Below are 18,364 nucleotides of genomic sequence, written 5' to 3'. Positions count from 1 at the left end.
CATCACCTCCTCTATCACCGTGAGGATCAGGATGAAAAAGGAAATAAGGCCCTCAAACCAACCAGGCTGTTTGAGGTCTTCTAAGACCTTTCCGCACCCCAGTCCGCCCACACTCTGTCTCCCAGTGGACATGCTACTTCCTGGCACAGTGACTCCTCACCGCTCCCTTCTCGCCAGAGGAACAGGACAATCTGTGCTGCGAAGGCATTGGCCGCTTTTAAAAAAAACATATCTATTCGCATTCCTGTATTCGGCATCAAACCAAAAGGTAAAGACTTCTCCAGCACTCGGCACATAGCAGGCACTACCTGGGAGATGTCTGGGGAACTGAACTCTTTTCACTGTGACTCATCTGCCTCCCCTTTTCTGATACTCATCAGCTTTAAAATCATATATGAACTATTCATATGTGGGGGCTCAAAGGACCTATATATACGCTGCATGTGTAGACTCTAAATTCTAGTTCCTACAGATTTCAAATAATCAGAAAGCTGAAATAACCAAGTTTTTTTATAGTGTCACACTATGATAATTGATGTTCATAATTATGGCCTTGAGGCACGGCAAGTTCCTTAACTGCTTTCTAAATTATCGAAGAACAAATTATGTTCAGTTGCATTTTAGAGTTAAGTGTATTTTAATTATATTCTCGTTCTTGGAAAATTAGTAACTCATACGGCTGAAATAGATGATCAAGGCAGCTTTGTGAATAAAATATTCTGGATAGAGCTCAGATTTCCAGAATGTTCTCGCGAACCCGTATTCTGCCATCATTATAGGTAGATGAGAGTTTTAATTTATACCCTCTCTCTTTCCATAAAAGAATAAGGCCACATATAAACCACTGTACTATAAAATAGTATATTTAAATTAAGCACAGAAATAAAGGAAATAGAAGCAGGAGAAGAGATGAAGCCAACAGTAAGGTTAGAATCAAAAACACATGCCACATATCTCCACTTTAACTAAAGATAAGCCCACTTTTGCTTCCGAGCTTCCTAGCAGCCAAGGCAAAGAAGAAAACATGATTAGTGACAGCACACACAAAATCCAAAAGACTTGACTACTTAATGAAGAGACTATTTCTAGTACTTACACCTGAGAGAAATTTTTCTCACACAGACATTACTCACATGACACACAACTCCAGAAATGAGCCATGGCTTTAGCTACATGCTTGCAGAAAATACAATGATCATTTCCAGCAGGTTGACTCTCCTAATACCCCAAGGCCAGAGGTCGAAAGCTCAAATGCCACTGAAAACGGGTGAGATAGGCTGAGCCAGGGGTACAGCAGGAGACAGTAGGTGGCTGAGGACTGTAATAAGCCGGAAAGTTTGTGCAGCATCTGAAGGAGACAACGGTGACTCAGCTCCAGCCAACTGCTGCTATGCAGGAATATGGGCCCTACGTTTCCAAATGATACGAATTAATTATGAAATATTTCAAGCCTACAAGAGAGTAAATAACACCTGCATACCTGTAGGAAATAAATAACAGTCATACAACAAACATCTCTGTACCTACTCACTGCCTGTATCCCTTAAGACACAGAACCTTCCAGCACTTTTGAGAACCTCTCCCTATCGTCACTACCCTGATTTTTATGTCTGGCATCCTCCTGCTCTTCTGTACAGTTTACCCCGTGTGTGAATTCCTAACCTATCTTCTCCTCCATTCTACATTTTTGAACCTCACTGCCGTATTGATTTCTGTGCTATGCCGCCCTCTGCGTTTCTAATCTCCCCTCTTGTTGAAGGATATTTGAGCTGTGTCAGATGTTTTGCCATTAGAGCGAAGCCACCGATGTGGCTACGTGTGTGTCTCCTGGTGCACACGGGCAAGCGTTTCTCTAGGGTGGGCCTAAAATCTAGATGTTGATATCGGCCAGACTAATTCCAGTTTAAAAAGAACATTACATGGGCCAACTCTAATGCAGGAGAAAAACACGCCTGTGGGCTGGATGCTATCTGCTGGCTGCTGGTCTGCAGCCTTCAACACAGGCTGACAGCTTTGTGGTAAACAGCAAAAGAATAACTCTGTAAGAGTTATAACTCTATAACTCTAACATGTCAGGCCGCGTTTGCTCCTGCCCATGATCTAGCTTAATTCAAGGACAAGAGAGTCTCATGTGGACAGACCATATGACCTTCAGGCAGGTATTCAGGAACATCATTTCTTAAAAATTAGTTTTTGAAGCCTTTTGGATGGGATAAAGTTTGACCTCACGCTCACTCACACAAACACAGAAGGAAGACATATGTGGTACCGACTGAGCCTGGTGCATTGGAGGGAAACCTGACAACCTGCTGGTAGGTCACATGATGCACCTGGAAATGGCACTACCACTAACGGCTGAGACCGCCTCCGGAGTGGGAGCTTGACTTCAATGACAGAAACTATAAAACTGTGGGGAGTGTGATCCCAAGTTCAAAAGATTCAATACGTTACAGTCAAAAATAAATGTATTATGTGATGCAGAACACCCATATAATTATATAAACACATGGAAACAAAATGATGTCATCATAGACCCTCAAAGCATTTACAGGGATTATCTCTGGGATGAACTGCAAGTGAATTTTCTTTGATAAAGTTTTATTTACCTGTATTTTTCTCCCAACAATCATGTTACTTTTATTCCTAGTGACATGAGAATGTGACTAACCCAATTACTTTGATTTGCAAAGGCCGCTCTCCTAAAAAGCCCAGAATGTATCTTCTTGAACTAGAAATGCTTTCAGGAAACAGTAAGCTTCCTTTCGAAATGCATTTACCCTAAAACGTGGCTCCAAGATAGTCCACTGTGCTTTGTAAAAGGTATTAAACGAGAAAGTTTACAAAATGACAGAAAAGCAGATCAGCAACAATATACAGAAAATTACAGTGTCAGTGCAAAAAGCGTACAGAAGTATGCCTCCTTGACTACAGAAGTTGATTTTTATTTTTTTGCAAATGAGTTTTCATAGAACACAGCTAAGCCTCACTTGAGTCCTCTGCACAGTGGCGATAGTCATCCTCACCCTTCATTCATTAACGTTCATTCAAGTGTTATGAACGTGAAATATGCATACTGCCAGGCCCAGGACAGGCACTGAAACCAGCAGCTGACCCTGACAGCATGATGTCCATCACCACCACCACCACCATCATCATCATGAAGTAGGAGAATCATCGAGATCAGAGACTGGCAGACTCCCACCCGCTAGCCAGCTGCCTGATTTGTAAATAAAGTTTTATTAGAACACAGCCATGCCCCTTTGTCACAAACTGCCTAGGGCAGCTTTAGCTCTACAATGACAGGGCCCGCAAGTACAACAATGTGGCCTGCAACACCTAAAATACTTATTATGTGGCCTTTTAGAGAAAAAAGTTTGCTAACCTACGACCTAGAAACTGTAAAGGGCTATGCCAAAAAAAAAAAAAAAATGTTATCATTCTGACATATCCAAAAAAAAATAAGAAGAAGAAACTTATCTCTCTTTCTCTACATACATAAAGGCTGTTGGTACAAAGTTCCAGATGGAAAATGGCATTTCAACTGCTGACAGCCAATTTAATCCACTTAATTTTATCACTTTTCATCCAAAATGACCACCACTTTTGCTTGAAAATATATGCCATCAAAGCAGTTCAAACCCCAAACAGCAGGAAGGCAGTTGTTACGCTATTTACAGAGAAACCGATATCTTGCTTTCGTCCTAAGCCACAGCAAAGGAATGGTGGGACTTTCCATTAATTTTAAAAGCTTTTATTACTGAAGGCAGAAAAGATTTTTCAAGAAGACAAAAAGGTAATATTTTAGCATTTAAATCCAGTTTTCTGCACAAAGGAAAAATAATTTCTCCGCATTTCATAGTAGGAATCGGGCTGTTACCACAGAACGCATTTCATTCAAGGGAGAAGAACTGAATTTAAAAGACTGATTTGCAGAAGCATTAATCTCGGGCGCCTGGCAGTGAAAGCGCCGGTGCACAGAAGTTGGCCTTTGTAGAAAAAGTTTTCAAGTTTTTGCGACACTGCTCTCCCTGCCCTATCTTTACATTGTTAAAAATGGATCTTTCTTTTAAGCCACCTGGAAGGTGTGGGGGGAGAAAATCAACTGGACCCAATTTCAATCTCTTTGCCTAAAAAAATACCATTCTTTGCCCCGAGCAGGCCACAGAGTTGCTGGCATGACCCAGAGAAGTGAATCATGACATTTTAAAGTTTCCATGAAGGGGAAAAGAAACTTGCAAAAAGTCCTTGTCACTGTGAAAAGGGGGCTGACAGTTTGCCCTGGCAAAGCTGAGTTTTTGGTACTGAAAATGGAACCTGTGAGTCACGTCGAGGAAGCCTGAGGAGACAGAGTATATTCGGCTCGCTGCTTCACCGGCTCCAGAGGTAAAATTTACCTTCGTCAACGGAAGCGGTGGAAAAAGTAGGCTGCTGATGGGAAAAAACCAGCCACAGAGGAAGATGTGAGACAGAGTTTTCTGAAAAAAACAAAAGTAAGAGAGCTGGGGAGAACGTGGCGAACGAAAGTTCTTAGGCTGGTAGAGAGGGGAGGAGGGTCGGGATTCTGGCGGCCTGTCCGAACCGCCCTAGTGACGATCGGAAACATGCAGGCTCTTGGAAAGCTGTGGCAGAGGATTCTGAGCGCAGCAGGAGGCAGTCCCACTGCCTGTGCTGGGGTGTGGGCTCCCCTAAAGGGGCCGATGACCCCGCTGAGGTCGTCCTGGTGAAGTCAACCCCAGGACAGGCAGAAGTGAAGAACCAAGGAGGTGGGAATGGGGAGACGCCTCTTCCCTGGGGCTTGGATTCAAGGACCCAGAGAGGTCCAGAGCAGTCCCAGCGGTGGAATGAGCTGTCCTCAGCCACGTGACAGCGAGCCAGGAGGGCGGCGGGAGACAGGCAGGTCCAGGCAGTAACTGACAGGACCTGAAACCCCCCAAAGAGGAAGTGTGTCCTCATCCGTCAGACGCAGGTCAGAGCCGGGAGCCAGGACCAGCTCCCAGGGGCAGAGCCATTGTCTTCTTTGGTAGCAGTGGCCGCGGCATCAACCCAAAGCTGTCGACTCCCACACAGACTGCGGAGGGGTGATGCTAGGACTTCCCTGGCCTCGGGCGGAAGGGGTGCAACCTCAGAAACCAGAAATGACTCACTCTCCCCAAGTAACCATAGTGGATCCCTCTCAGCCCATCAGAAGACAAAGGCCAAGAGAAGACCAGTCGTGTAGCTATTCTGTGCCTGGAGGAGCTCCAGGCTGTTCGACTCAGGAGGGACACTGTCTGTCCCCTAGCAGGTAAATAAGAGAGTCCTTCTCCACCACATGTGGAGAAGAGGGGCTGCTGGAAGCGATCCACATGATTCTGTATTCGATCTGTGAACACTATGCATCAGAAGTTATTCTCAGGCTACAGATGAGGACAACTGAGGCTCCCAGGAGCTAGGTAACAGGGCCGGGGCACACACCTAAGGCCATGGCGGGAACCTTCATACTCTGGCCGCTGAGGAGACACCACAATGTCCTACCGTTTAGGTTCAAGGTTCTTTTCAGCATAGTGGTTACGAGCATTGGGTCCGGCATCTCTCTCCCCGCTACCACTTATTTACGTGACCCTAAACACCAATAATCTCATCCTGCCTCAGTTTCCTCTTCTGTAACATGGGGATAAGAGTAACACTATCACATCAACTGATTGTAAGAATCAAATGGGATCAATAAAGGACTCAGAACAAAGCCCAGCACAGTATGCACTTAACGAATATAAGCAAACCAGCCCAACAAGGAGCTTAACGACTACTAAGAAAGATACTTACCCCAAAGAACAGAATGGCTCAAAATTAATTATCAAGGAGGATTCTTTGGGCTTTTAATTTTTTTAATCTACTCAAACATGCCCCCAAAGTGGATTAAATAAAAATGTTCAACTCCTTCTTTCTACAGAGCTATTAGATCAAAGCAAGTTATTAGCCAAGCTACATAATTCATTTGATTAATTTGCACTGTAATGAGCCAAGAGAAGCGACAAACCCTCAATGTCGCTCCAAGTCCAATTTCAAGTCTATTTCAAGCATTAGAAAAAAAAGTATTCCGCCGGAAGACAGTCATAAAATGTGCCAAGAAACAGAAATGGTGAGCTTAACCTCCAACAAGGGTCATCAAACCGCAGTGACATCTTCTAAGTGAAGGCACGTTCTGAATAGCAAGGTGGCAGGATCACGGCCACTGCTGTCATCAGAACTGCGTTAACATACTGGTTCTACCCACCTCCCTGCTGTGTGACTGAGATGTTCTACTCCACCTTTCTGAACCTCAGTTTCCTGACCTATTGCGAAGATTAAATGAGAGGATGCATGCGACACCCCAGTCCAGAATGTGACACGCAGCAGATGCTTATTAAATGGCATCAACTGTATTAATTTCTATTTCACAATTCATTCATCCACTCACTCATTTCTAGGTGAGTGAGCCACTTTGGGGAAAATTTATACTCATTCCATATAAGAAAGTTGCTCAGATGGCCGTCGGCAGTGATTCTGCCATATGAGCTTGGACAACACTGGTCAAACCTCTGTCTGGCTTTTGCAAATCTATCACCAGAGCCACTGTGTTTTATGTCAGCCTCTCAGTGAAAGAGAACGGGCAGATGATGAAAGGTTTCTAGCTCCTTTAAATAAAACAAACAAGAACATCAAGCTACTAGCAGTAGAGTCCTAAGCCTGACTGTCACATATTGAGGGCCATGTGTAAGAGTACCCCAGCTGAACTGCTACCAGCCACGCACACTGCAAGCCTTTGGGTGCTGTCTTTGAGGACTAAACTGCAGAGGGTCTGAAGAAACAGAAGTCTCAGCACCATTGACTTGACCCACAAACCCATATCTTCCTGAACCAGTCAGAAAATGGATAGCTGGACTTGAGAGGGAAATGTCTACCAAATGCCCAAGACCAGTGACGGGGTGGGAGGTACAGCAGTCCGCATGTGATGGGTCTGGGAGACTCAGACAGAGACGAAAAGGAAATAGCAAACTTTCCAATCCCACCACTTGCAGAAAAAAAATAAACATTAATCGTAGCACCTGAAATTGGAAAGACTCTAATAGGAATGACAAATGGATAGCACTAGTAAAAAAGAAAATCTGAAGACAGTTTGATTCCGTCTCACTGTCATATATGTCAGCTGCAATTTGGTCGAACCTTTGCACATGCTGTTCCTGCAACCCGACTGCCCTTCCCCTCCCTGTCTCTCTGACAAGTTCCTATTCCACCTTCAAAACCTAATTTAGAAGCAACCGGTTCTGCAACGTCTTCTCTGAGACACTCCAAACCATGCCTCCTCTACTACCACATTTAGAGTAAATCCCCTCTCCCCTGTATCACTTCTTTCAGTTCAGCCGCTATAAAGTACTGTTTTATGAAGCTAACTCCCCTACTAGTCTTTGAGCCCCTTAAGGCAAGGGGAGAGGGTTGAGTCATCCAATGCATCCATTAATTTGGCACTCGTTCATTCATTCACACATTCATTCAAACGTTTACTGAGCACTAAAGTGAACCCTGGTTGTCTGCCTCTCTGGCACACATTTCCTGTCTAACATAGTCCCGGTTTTCACATGGGGACACAGCCCTCTCCCCAGCCTTCATTCTCCACATCTGATGGGGGCTCTTCCCTCATCCTTAGCACATGGGCAAGATCCTGCGATTGGTTGAAAAGGGAGAGTGAAACTGAGGCTAGCTCTGTAAGAGTGAACTTGAGGATCCTGCTTTTTCCTCTGAATGTGAACTTGGAAGAAAAATTGTCTCTCCAAGGCCATCTGTGACCATGGAGAGAAAACCCACCAAACATGATATCAACTCAGAAATGGTAGAAGCAGGGACAAGACGGACAGACACACAGGAGCCTGGAGACATAGTTCACATCCCATGACTCAGCCACACATCTAAAGCCAGACCCTCCTTCAATCAAAAAATTCTCTTTCTGGGGGATAATCAAGATAGGCTATGCTTTGCTGTAATAACAAGCAAAACCTGTATCTCAGTGGCTGAAGAGCTAAAGTTCTATTCCTGCACTTACGAAGTCTGTAGTGGGCCCAGCAGCACAAGAAGGCAACTCTCTTCCATGCAGTGACTCAGGGATCCAGGCCAATGCCATCTTGTAGTTTTGCCACATGGAACACATAGCTTCCAGGGTCATCACGGCAACATGAACAGGAAACAAGAACAAAAAAATTCATACCAACACTTCTCTGCTTCAGCCTTGGATGATGCCCATCACTTCTACTTAGAGCCCATTGGCCAGAACTAGTCACGTGGTACCAACCTAAATATAAGGGAGGAAAATGCAGCAGTCCTGTTTGTCCAGGAAGAGAAAAACAACACAGGCTTGATAAACACATAGGATAGTCTGCCATAGCCAGTCTGAGCCAGGTCATCTGCAACCAAAAGCCTCCCAAATGATATACGCACCAACCAGGTGCCAGGATCACAGCAGATACTGGGACTCTAACAGTGAACAAGACAATGCAAGAGCTGAATTTACAGCCCAGAGAATGGCGGGGGAAAGAATGAGGGAAACAAGAACACAGACAAAATAGGCAATATATATACCACACTGTCAGGACAATGAGAGGGGACACGGGGTACAATGAGATATCTGGGGGTAACTGACCTGTCTTCGGGAGTGCAGAGGGATGATCAGGGAAGGCTTCTAGTGTGAGATCTGAAAGACCAGAAGATGTCAGCTAGGGAAAATGGGCAGGAGCGGGACACGGAGAAAGAACAGGGTTCCAGGGGAAAAACCAACCTGTGTCAAGGTCTGGAGATGAGCGAGCTCATGTGCATTTGGAAACAAACAAGCTCAGAGCTGAGAAATATGTCTGAAGAGGAAGGCAATAGCATACAATGTCTTACATTAACACGTAAAAAATGTGTGATGTTTAAATGAACCTAAGGGCAAAGATAAGCAGCTGGAGAGTTTTTAACAAGAAAACGGCCCAAGCCAACGGGACCCAAAGTAGTTTTTTCGTTATTCCACCATGACTCGGCCATCTGCCCTCCAGACCCATTAGTGACAATCCCTATATGCTACTCGTGAGCTGGGCTCATCAGGCATGTGGGTCAGCCCTGTCTCTTTACCTGGCATATTCTGAACACTGAGCCCGACCCCGACAGGACAGCACTTCCTGTGTCTTGTTCCATCCAGACCATACAAATCCTTCTAGAGGCCCAGAAGTAGCTTCAAGAAGCTACTTCCTGCCTTTGGGAGGAAAGCAAATATAAAACAGGCCCAAAATAGTGTGAGTCTGAGAAGCTGAAAACCAGCCACCATAATTACGACTATTTTTATCTATCGCCCAAAAAAGAGTACTGGATCATTTTCCAAGTGTCTCTCTAAGGAAGTTCACGTGCTCATTCGCAAGTACTCCAGACTCCCAGTGCAGAGACACAACCGGAAATGAGGCTATAACAGAAATGGAAGCCAAGCCGAACACACAGGGTGGAGACACTGGGCAAACAGCAGGGCCGGTGGCACCATCACCAAAGAGGGTGGCGACTCCACCATGAAATGGGAAAACAGATGCCCAAAGGTCCACAAGAAAAATCAGCAGATGGTCAGGGACAAACGCTAACAAGTTTGGGAGCGTGGGCATGCCCACAGAGGGCACAACTGTCACCTGCAAATGAACATGACCCACCTAGTGCAATGGGCGATGGGAGGCCAAGGGACACGGAGGAAAGAAAGAAGACCTGCCTGGTGACAAAGGGGCATCACCCACTGCATTCCTTTGCTACACCTGGTGAGTCACCTAAGCACACAGGAACATACTGCGGACATCTGATGAGCACAAGGGACATCAGAACAGCCCTGCTTCCTGAGCAAGCACTCAGGTTTATTTACATCGATAAGGCTTCCATCAGGTAACTGTGTCTGTCAACTAGAATTTATTCCTATTATCGCTCTTTATCCCTGTGAAATTCCCTTGGGTTTGACGAGTTCATAGTTAGCACGCTCATCACTGCTTTCATGGCCCTGGCTCTCCTTTATTCTCCTTCACAGTTAGGAGGTAAAGCCAGGCGGCCAGGTTCCTGTCTCTAGCCAGGCATAACGAAGCATTAATGGAAAGCGCCGACTCCACAGTCAGACTGCCAGGGTCACGTCCCGCTTCTACACGCGCAAGCCCTGTGACCTTGGACTGGTGACTTATCACCTCCAAGCTTCGGTTTCCCATCGGAAAAGATGCAGCGAACATTACATTAGACGATCCCATGTAACACAATTAACACGGGACTGAGAAAGGCAACCAGCTCTCAACTTACGCTAACTGCTATTACCACCATCATGTCTGATGGCTGCTTTTCTTTAAGTAAACGTCACTAAGTGCCTAATAGGTCACGGAGTGCCAAACAATATAACAGACCCTCAGAAAACACTGGTGAGAGAAATCCTCCAGGACCAACAAACCAATTTCTTCAACTAATAAATTACAAGTAAAGAAAGGGAGGGGAGAGGAGATACGAATGGGAGAAACTAGACTGAGAGACTTAAGAGGTCAGCCAACCAGTCACAACATGTGGACGGAGCCCATTTAGAACGTTATCCAAACATCTGTCTGGATAGCTGAACGCTCACCAGATATTTGATGATACTAAGAAATTATTGCTGAATTTTAGATGTGATAATGATATTATAGGGTTTTTTCTTTTTTAAAAAGGGGGCCTCATGTTTTATTAGAGATAAATTCCGAGATACTTTAGGATGAAATCAACGTCGTACTTTGGATTTGCTTCAGAGTTCTGTGAGAAGCTGGGAAAGCCGGAGGACGTCGGGATGAAGCAGGACTGGCCCCGAGGTGGCAGCTGCTGCAGTTAGGTGATGGGCATCTGAAAGCTTGATATATTCTTCTCTGCTTACAAATACTTGAGGTATGCATAAGAAAAATATTTTTTAAAAAATACTGATGGAGCCACATGTACAATACAGCCTGCCCGCTGTTTCTTCAGAGACCCTCATTGGGGAACGAGATCATTCATGAATCGGGGCACATGGACGGCCTGGAATCCCACGGCCCTGGTGGAGACCTGCCAGCTGTGGTCACACCTCCTTATCTCCAAACTTCTCAATTCCCAAGGGCCAGTGCAGCTGTGCCGATGACATGGCTGTGGTTGATATTAACTAGAGTCAATGTATAAATCCGAGCAAATGGCAGAATCAAGAGTCAGAAAAGACCTGAGCGTGACCATCTTGCACGGATTAGATGCTAAGGCTCCTTCCCGAAGCAACTGAGGGGAACAGTAAGCAAGGGGCCCCCTTGAAAGGTGCTCTGTCAAAAGATGTCCCCTCCTCTGACATTCCAATCTGAGATTCACTAGAACCGGCATGGGACCCCCTCTATAAGGCTTTTAATGATACTGTGTGTTTTTTAAGAGCTCCTATCTTTTACAAAGATATTCTGAAATATTTAAAAATTTAATGATATAAAATCTTGGATCTGCTTCAAAATACCATGAGACTGAAGAGTAGGCCAGGACAGAAATGAAGCAAGATTGGCCAGGAGTTACAAACTGCTGAAGCTGGGTGATGGGTACGAAGAGGCTCATTATGCTATTCTATTTTTGGACATATTTCAACTTTTCCATAATAAAAAGCTTTTAAGAATTCCTTGGAGGTTTACCCTTGTTAGTCATTCACGCTTTAGTGAGAAGTATACCAATCCCTCTAGAAAAGAGAACTCCTAACCAGTTTTCACTCACACATAACGAGCACGTAAATACTCAGTTTTGTTTCATGAGAAAACCATTTTTCCCCCTTACATGAGGTGAGAACCTGGTTATAATCACTCAGCATGTTATTAAAATAAATAAATAAAAACACGCTATACACTATACTTTTCATTTTGAGCATCAATTCCATTTGATCTCAGCTCAGAGTTCTTTATCCTGAGTCCTTACATGACATTCAGTATTTAAAGGCTCATCGTTCTTTTAAAAATGACTCTCAAATACATCAAGAGTGTTGGAACCCATTGGTGCCAATTCAGGAAGCAAAGTGCTGGCGGTTTAACTGCTCCCAAGGTCTGAGCTGCTTCAGGAACTTTTATATTTTATTAGAATGATGATCACGTTCCATCATCTACTGTGTGCGATTATGAATGTATTTTTTACCAGCTTGATGCTTAAGCTCACTTTTCCATTAAGAGTAACTCTGTCATCATAATGAGAAAAAATGTGGCTAGTAAACCATTTATGTCACCCATGAGCAAAAATTCAGGGCCTAACTACACTCACACAGTAAATAATAAGTATCCTATTGTTGAAAAATCAATAAACAGCTGGCCTGGGAGAGAGGAAAGATCCGTTTGCAGAGGATGAACAGGCAGCACTGAAGTGCGGCACGCAGGTGAGCAAACAGCAGGGACACGGGCCTGGAAAGCGAGACGTGGGACGATGTGAAGAAGGCAGCGTCAGGGAGCCCTGGTAAGCACGGAGTGGGAGGGGGAATGAAGGGAAATGACATCTACCGATCATATGCATACCGATCGAAGCCACGTATGAGCTCTGGAAGTCGGTATCAGAAATAGAGCCTACCTGAGCTAAACGGGAATGACTGTTAGCAGCCAGGAAAGTGAGGGGATCCGGCTCAGAGAGGGACTGGGAGCAAAACAGCTCTGGCAAGTTCAATGCAAGAACGACGGGGGAAGTGCCAGGATCCTGCCAGTGAATAAGCGGCCTGCCGGCACTTCTGCCACTCTTGTGTAAGTCCGGAGTCAGAGCCTCCGCCGCCCCGGCTCAGGTCACACACACACACCCCTGGGCCAAAGGAGGGCAAGGACTTAGATTTACTCCTCTACCAAAACAGCAAGCAGTGGTGGGAAGGTCATTCCTCCAGGAACTCAGGACAGAAGGGAGAAAAGGCATCGAGACACCTGCTGTCCACCACAGGCACTGACCCGGGCCCTCAAAGCCACCCTTCTTGTATATGCCACTGACTACATTTTACTGACAAGGCTTATGGAGGGTAGGTGGCTTGCCCAGGAATACATGGCAGTAAGTGACAAATAAAAAAAAAAAGAGAGAGAGAGAAGTACATCAACTGTCCCCCCACATTCTTTCATGACTCCATTCCCACACGTGTTTACAACTTTCTTGGTAAAAGCCAACCCATTAATAAAATGGCAGATAAGCATCACAAAGAGCTCCATTTATGCTAACAGAGGGATTGGCCAAAGTCTTGGTGTAATTCAATGCTAACAATATCCACAGATGAAAGATCACTGACAGAACCTTGCTCTGCAACCAAAATAAAATAAAAAAATTACTGTGGGGTCGTAAATGCCATTGGAGGAACATCTCTGCCTCGACCCCACCTCTAGCACGCCGACCAAAGCCATCAACTGCACTGCTCCCAGGCTTAGGGGCTCCCACAAGGACACACAGTGCGACACACATATGGCGTATTACTGAATTGTACACTTGAAACCTATATAATTCATTAACCAGTGTCACCCCAATAAATGTAATAAAAATAAAAAAAGAATTTTAAAATTTTGAAATAGTCATTTTGAAATAAAACATCTTACCTATGAAACAAAAAAAAAAAAAAGGGAAGTTAAGGCTGGCAAGAGAAATCTGCACTCTGACGTGGCAATTTGGCGCTTAACGCAAGTGGATCTGACAGCGGCTTGCAAGTATAGTTTATGCTTACGAGTGTGTAAGCAGACAAACACGCATGATTTGTAATAAACGCTACCACCACATAACCACAACATATAGAAACGCCTATGTTTCATGTGTTAGGTGCCTCATCAAAAACTTAGCCTCCTAGTTTTGCCATTGAGTATGGGGATAATTAATGGTTTCTGATAAAAATACTGTATCATATCAAAGAAGCACCTTTACTCTTCGTTTATCAAGAATATTTTTATCAGATATCGATGGTGGATGTTATCTATGACTTTTTCATACCTATCATGATCGGTATCTGGTTTTTCTCCTTTGACCTATTAATGAGCTGACTTGATGAATTTCCTAACATTAAGCCATCCCTGAAATCCTAAATAAACCCTACTTTTATGTGGATTGTTCCTTTAAGGTGTGACTGAATTTGACTGGGTAATAGCTTTCTAAAACTGTTACGCATTTATGCACAAATGAAACTAGTCTACAGTATTTTTTCTTATACTATCTTTGTCAGGGCTTTGTAAAAAAAAATATATCAAAGTAAAGCACACTTGAACCAAAATACAGATACAGAGATATGTATAAATATAGATATATAGACATAGGTATAGATGTAGATAATGCTTTAAGTAAATATAAATAGGGAAGGGCTTTTGTGTATACTTTGAAGGGTTTCCTAGAAATCACCGTAAAAACCTGCAGCCTTGCTACCTTCTAGAGAAGCAGTTCTTTAACTGCTTTTAGAACAATTTTTTTTTTTGCTACCCTTCAGGTAGTCGGCCTCGTCTTTAATTAATTTTGATAATAAACATTATCCTAGAAAACAGTCCATTTCATCCATATTGTCACCTTGATCAGCACAAAGTTGTACGTGGCATGCTCTCCTGTTTTTAATCGTCTCCGAATCCAAGTGTATATTTGCTTTCTTAATTTCAACATTACATATTTATGTTTTCTCTTATTTCTTAGTCGAAGTTACCCAACACCTCAATTAAATAGTATGTTTCACAGAACCAGCTCTTCCTTTTATCAGGTATAATGGTTTGGATGTTTTGCTAACATCTGTTCATCAGGCTGGGCCTGTTTCTGGAAAGTTCCCAAAGCAGCCGACATCAGCGATAAACACACAGACTCTGCCAGCCTTACCTCAATGAGCTTCCTTTCATAGGAGCTTGCTAGTTCCTCAGCGACTTCCCCTGGCTTCTGCTCAGTGACGGTAACTTCTCCATCGACATTCCAAAGATTTGGTACAACTTTAGGAAAAGAAAGACATTCCATAAATATTTTAACAGTAATCAAGTTTTTCTCCCAGCCAAAAAAAAAAAATTTTTTCTTTCTTCTTTTCCAAATAGCTTCTTCAGAGAGAAAGCTCTTTCTAAGGGGAAAAAGAATCACAATGACTGACTATTTCAACAATGCAACACTTTCACACACGTGCAGTGAAGTAAATGATGAGCTGTATTTAAAAATGGAGGAACCGTCACAGAGACAGACGCACTTGAGTCTGGGGAACAACCTTGTCACTACCTCCCATTCCAGGGGAAAACGGACAATATGCTGGCAAGACAGAAGAGCCTACACGTGCACCTTTTGCATTGGTCGAATTTCTTTTTCTCCAACAAAAAAAAGTTTTCCAGTGAGGTGGTGCCTGCCTACAGCCCAATCTGAAACGACAGTAGGGTCAGAGTACGTGGCCAGCCAATGAGAACTGGCGCTGATCAACCATACTTAGACCAAAAGCAAAGCAGCTTCTGGGAAAACCTCTAAAACCAAGGCATAATGGCAGCGCAAAGGCATCGTAACGAGACTGGCTCCCGGGTCAGCACAAAAGTCAGCAGGATATCGAGAGAGGAAGCAAAGAGAAGAGTGAGGGCCATGGAGTCCAGGTTAAGAAGTGTCGACTTTAACGAACAGACATTCACCAGGTTTTTGCACGTGCAGTGACACTTATTTGCAAAAGTGTTTTAAGAAGATAAATGATAAAGAGGTGGGGGTTGGGTCTGTCTTAGGATAAGGCAGGGGTTGGCATATAGTACATTCTCAATAAATATTGGTTGGAATTATCTAGCTCATCCCCAGTTTTTATTGATTTACACAGGACCGATGCAAGGGGGTAAATAAGGAAAATCCAAAGGGAATTCGCCCAGGCATGTATGACAGAGGCTTGAATTAGCACGTGGGCCTTTACGCAGGTGTGACATTGAAAACAGGGGGAAAGATGGTCAAATGGCATAAGGGACTAGGAGGGTGAGGCACAAACCGCGTGAGTAAACAACAGGGTTTGTTCAATGTTCTTGAACACAGCGTGTTCCGTGTGCTCTCTGAAGCTAACTGAACAGAACCGGATCCCACCCCAGAGGGCTTTACTATGTGAAATAAAAAAAAAATTAGAAGAAAATCTTCCATTGAAAAAAATTAGCACGGTAGACACGAAGAGGTATTTCTACTTGTAGGTATATATCCACATATGCTTGCCTTGTAGAGAAGAGAAAATAAATAAAAATTGGGAATACACCAGGTGATTCCAGAAAAAGTAGAACAAGAACAGGAAAACTCCTGCACCAGCGGTTAAGGAAAAGCTCCAATGGCGTGTAATAAGAACACGGATCAGCCCAAGTCTGAAAGCCAGCGGCAACTATGCAGATCCAGTTTCCTGCGTGTTCTGGGAGGTGAAGCTCCTGGATGCCCTGACCGAGAATGATGAGATGCCACTCAGGCAAAAAAAGAATCTAAGGCTCGCCTTCCAGTGCCTGGAATTTGAGAGACAAGGGGACGGGGTGAAAGGGAGCGGCACGGAGGGAGAACGTGGAAGTGGGGACATGCTGAGCAAATATGGGGGTCGCTGAGCCTGAACTGACCTGCGGCTCCAACTGCAAGCCTTCCACTAAGCAATCGTCCATCAAGCCTCAACCAGCTAGAGCCCGTACAGGCATCAAGGCCCCTGAATGACAACACAGAACATACTGGAATGAAACGCTAAATGGTTTCCGCCCTGGTAGCAGTGACTACAGTTCCAACCACTACTTCAGGGAGTGACCAGATAACAACGTGAAACCTGAAATAGGTATTCAGAAAAAATTTAAAGGGCTTCCTGTTAAAATTAGCAGACCGAACACATTAATTTACATTTATATCCTCTCAGCATCCCATTAAAATAACAATTTTAAAAATTCTTTCCCCAGGCCTTGCCCTTAAAGAAAAAGAATGAGCGAGGAAATAAGACAACAAAATTTTAGAAGCTGAGAACCAGGTAAATAATTGGTAAATAACTTGACAGACCTGAAAAGATTTCATTCATAGCCTCAAGTGGGCAACATCAAAATACCACCTGATTAAAATGGATTAAACAGAAGACTAAGGGTTTAGTCTCCAGAACAGGTAAAGCAGTGGGTATCTCCTGAGTTGAAGGCAGAGGTATCTAACTGAAAATAGATCAAAATAAAACATGTTGAAATTTTGAGGTCCTTCCATTCCCTCCCTCCCTCCGCCCCATTTGCAGAACAGCAGGCAGCCAACATATACCTGTAAGAAGGGAATAGAAAGCATTTTCCCAGAACTGAAGTGAAAAGACCTGAAGTGACCAATTTGGGGGACTCTCCAGTTAAAAAAAAAAAAAATAGCATAGCCAGATCATCCCACCAAGAAATGATCAGAGTTTTAAGCCAGCTTTTTAAGACTCCACTCCCGCTCTGTGCAGCCAGACAGAAATCACCTTCCAATTGAGACAAGCACCTAAGAGGAAAGATAGGGACCACAGTAAACAGACAGAGAAAAATGACTTGGAGGAGAGACACAATTTAGGGAGAAGTACACTTCAAAAGCAAACTAGCAGTAATATTTCCAGAGAGAGAAAAGATGGTGTAGCTGAGAAACGATAATAGGAAGATGTTTAAAAAGAAGAAAAAAAAATAACAGAGAGCCAAAAAAAAAAAAAGCGAAACTAAGCAGAAATGGAACACTAGACATAAAAGCTAGGAAGTAAGAAAATCTCCAGAAAAGAGAGTCAAAGGATAACGAAATGGAAAATAAAAAATAAAAATGGAGGTTTACCATATGAAAAAAGCTCAAGTTGGGGGGAGGGAGGTGGTAACACAGAGAGGAGGAAATCAAACATGACTCCGGAAATGGCCCGGAGCTGACAGGAGCTCGGAGATGGAAGAGCTCCATGAGCGGCCCGCACGACGGATGAACCGCGCTCTCACGCCTCCCGGTGAAATTGTACAACATGGGGACACAAAGAGAAGAGGGAGCAAACTTCCAGAGGAGAAGCAGAGTCGTACAAAGGAGAGAAAATTAGAAATGGTGTAGGATTTCTAAACAGCCAAACTGTAAGCTAGAAAACGACGAAGTGACACCATCGGGGGAAATAGTTCCAAGCTAAAATTATACACTAAGCTTAACCAAGTGACAGGTAGGTAAAGACGTTTTCAGACTTGCCACCTCTCAAAACTGTGACTTCCCACCCAAAAGAAAGATAAGAAACCTAGTTAGAAAGAAACGGATTCCAAGAAACAGGGGCTCCAACACACAAACACGAGTGAGAAAATTATTCCTAACTATCAAAAGGTGAAAAAAACACGTACGGCCATTACAGAGGAAGGAACGAAGCGCGGACACCTGCTACAACACAGGTGACCCCTGAGAACACCACGCTAGGCGAAAGGAAGGCCACGTGCCACACGTGCCACTTACACGAAACGTCCAG

General features: G+C 44.0%; 1 protein-coding gene across 6 annotated transcripts in view; it reads right to left on the bottom strand.

Annotated features, from left to right (window-relative positions):
- Positions 1-18,364, bottom strand: part of SNX29 (sorting nexin 29) — a 440,342-nt gene that overhangs the window by 208,805 nt on the left and 213,173 nt on the right. For all 6 annotated transcript variants that reach the window (XM_039885359.1, XM_039885355.1, XM_039885356.1 and 3 more), the window contains one exon: positions 14,806-14,912. In XM_039885359.1, the coding sequence (XP_039741293.1) occupies positions 14,806-14,912 (107 nt within the window). The remainder of the gene's footprint in view (positions 1-14,805; positions 14,913-18,364) is intronic.

This window comes from Pteropus medius, unplaced genomic scaffold, assembly GCF_902729225.1.
Source record: "Pteropus medius unplaced genomic scaffold, Ma_sr-lr_union100, whole genome shotgun sequence".
NCBI classification, from domain to species: Eukaryota; Metazoa; Chordata; class Mammalia; order Chiroptera; family Pteropodidae; genus Pteropus; species Pteropus medius.
This window is presented reverse-complemented; position numbering and strand designations above follow the sequence as displayed.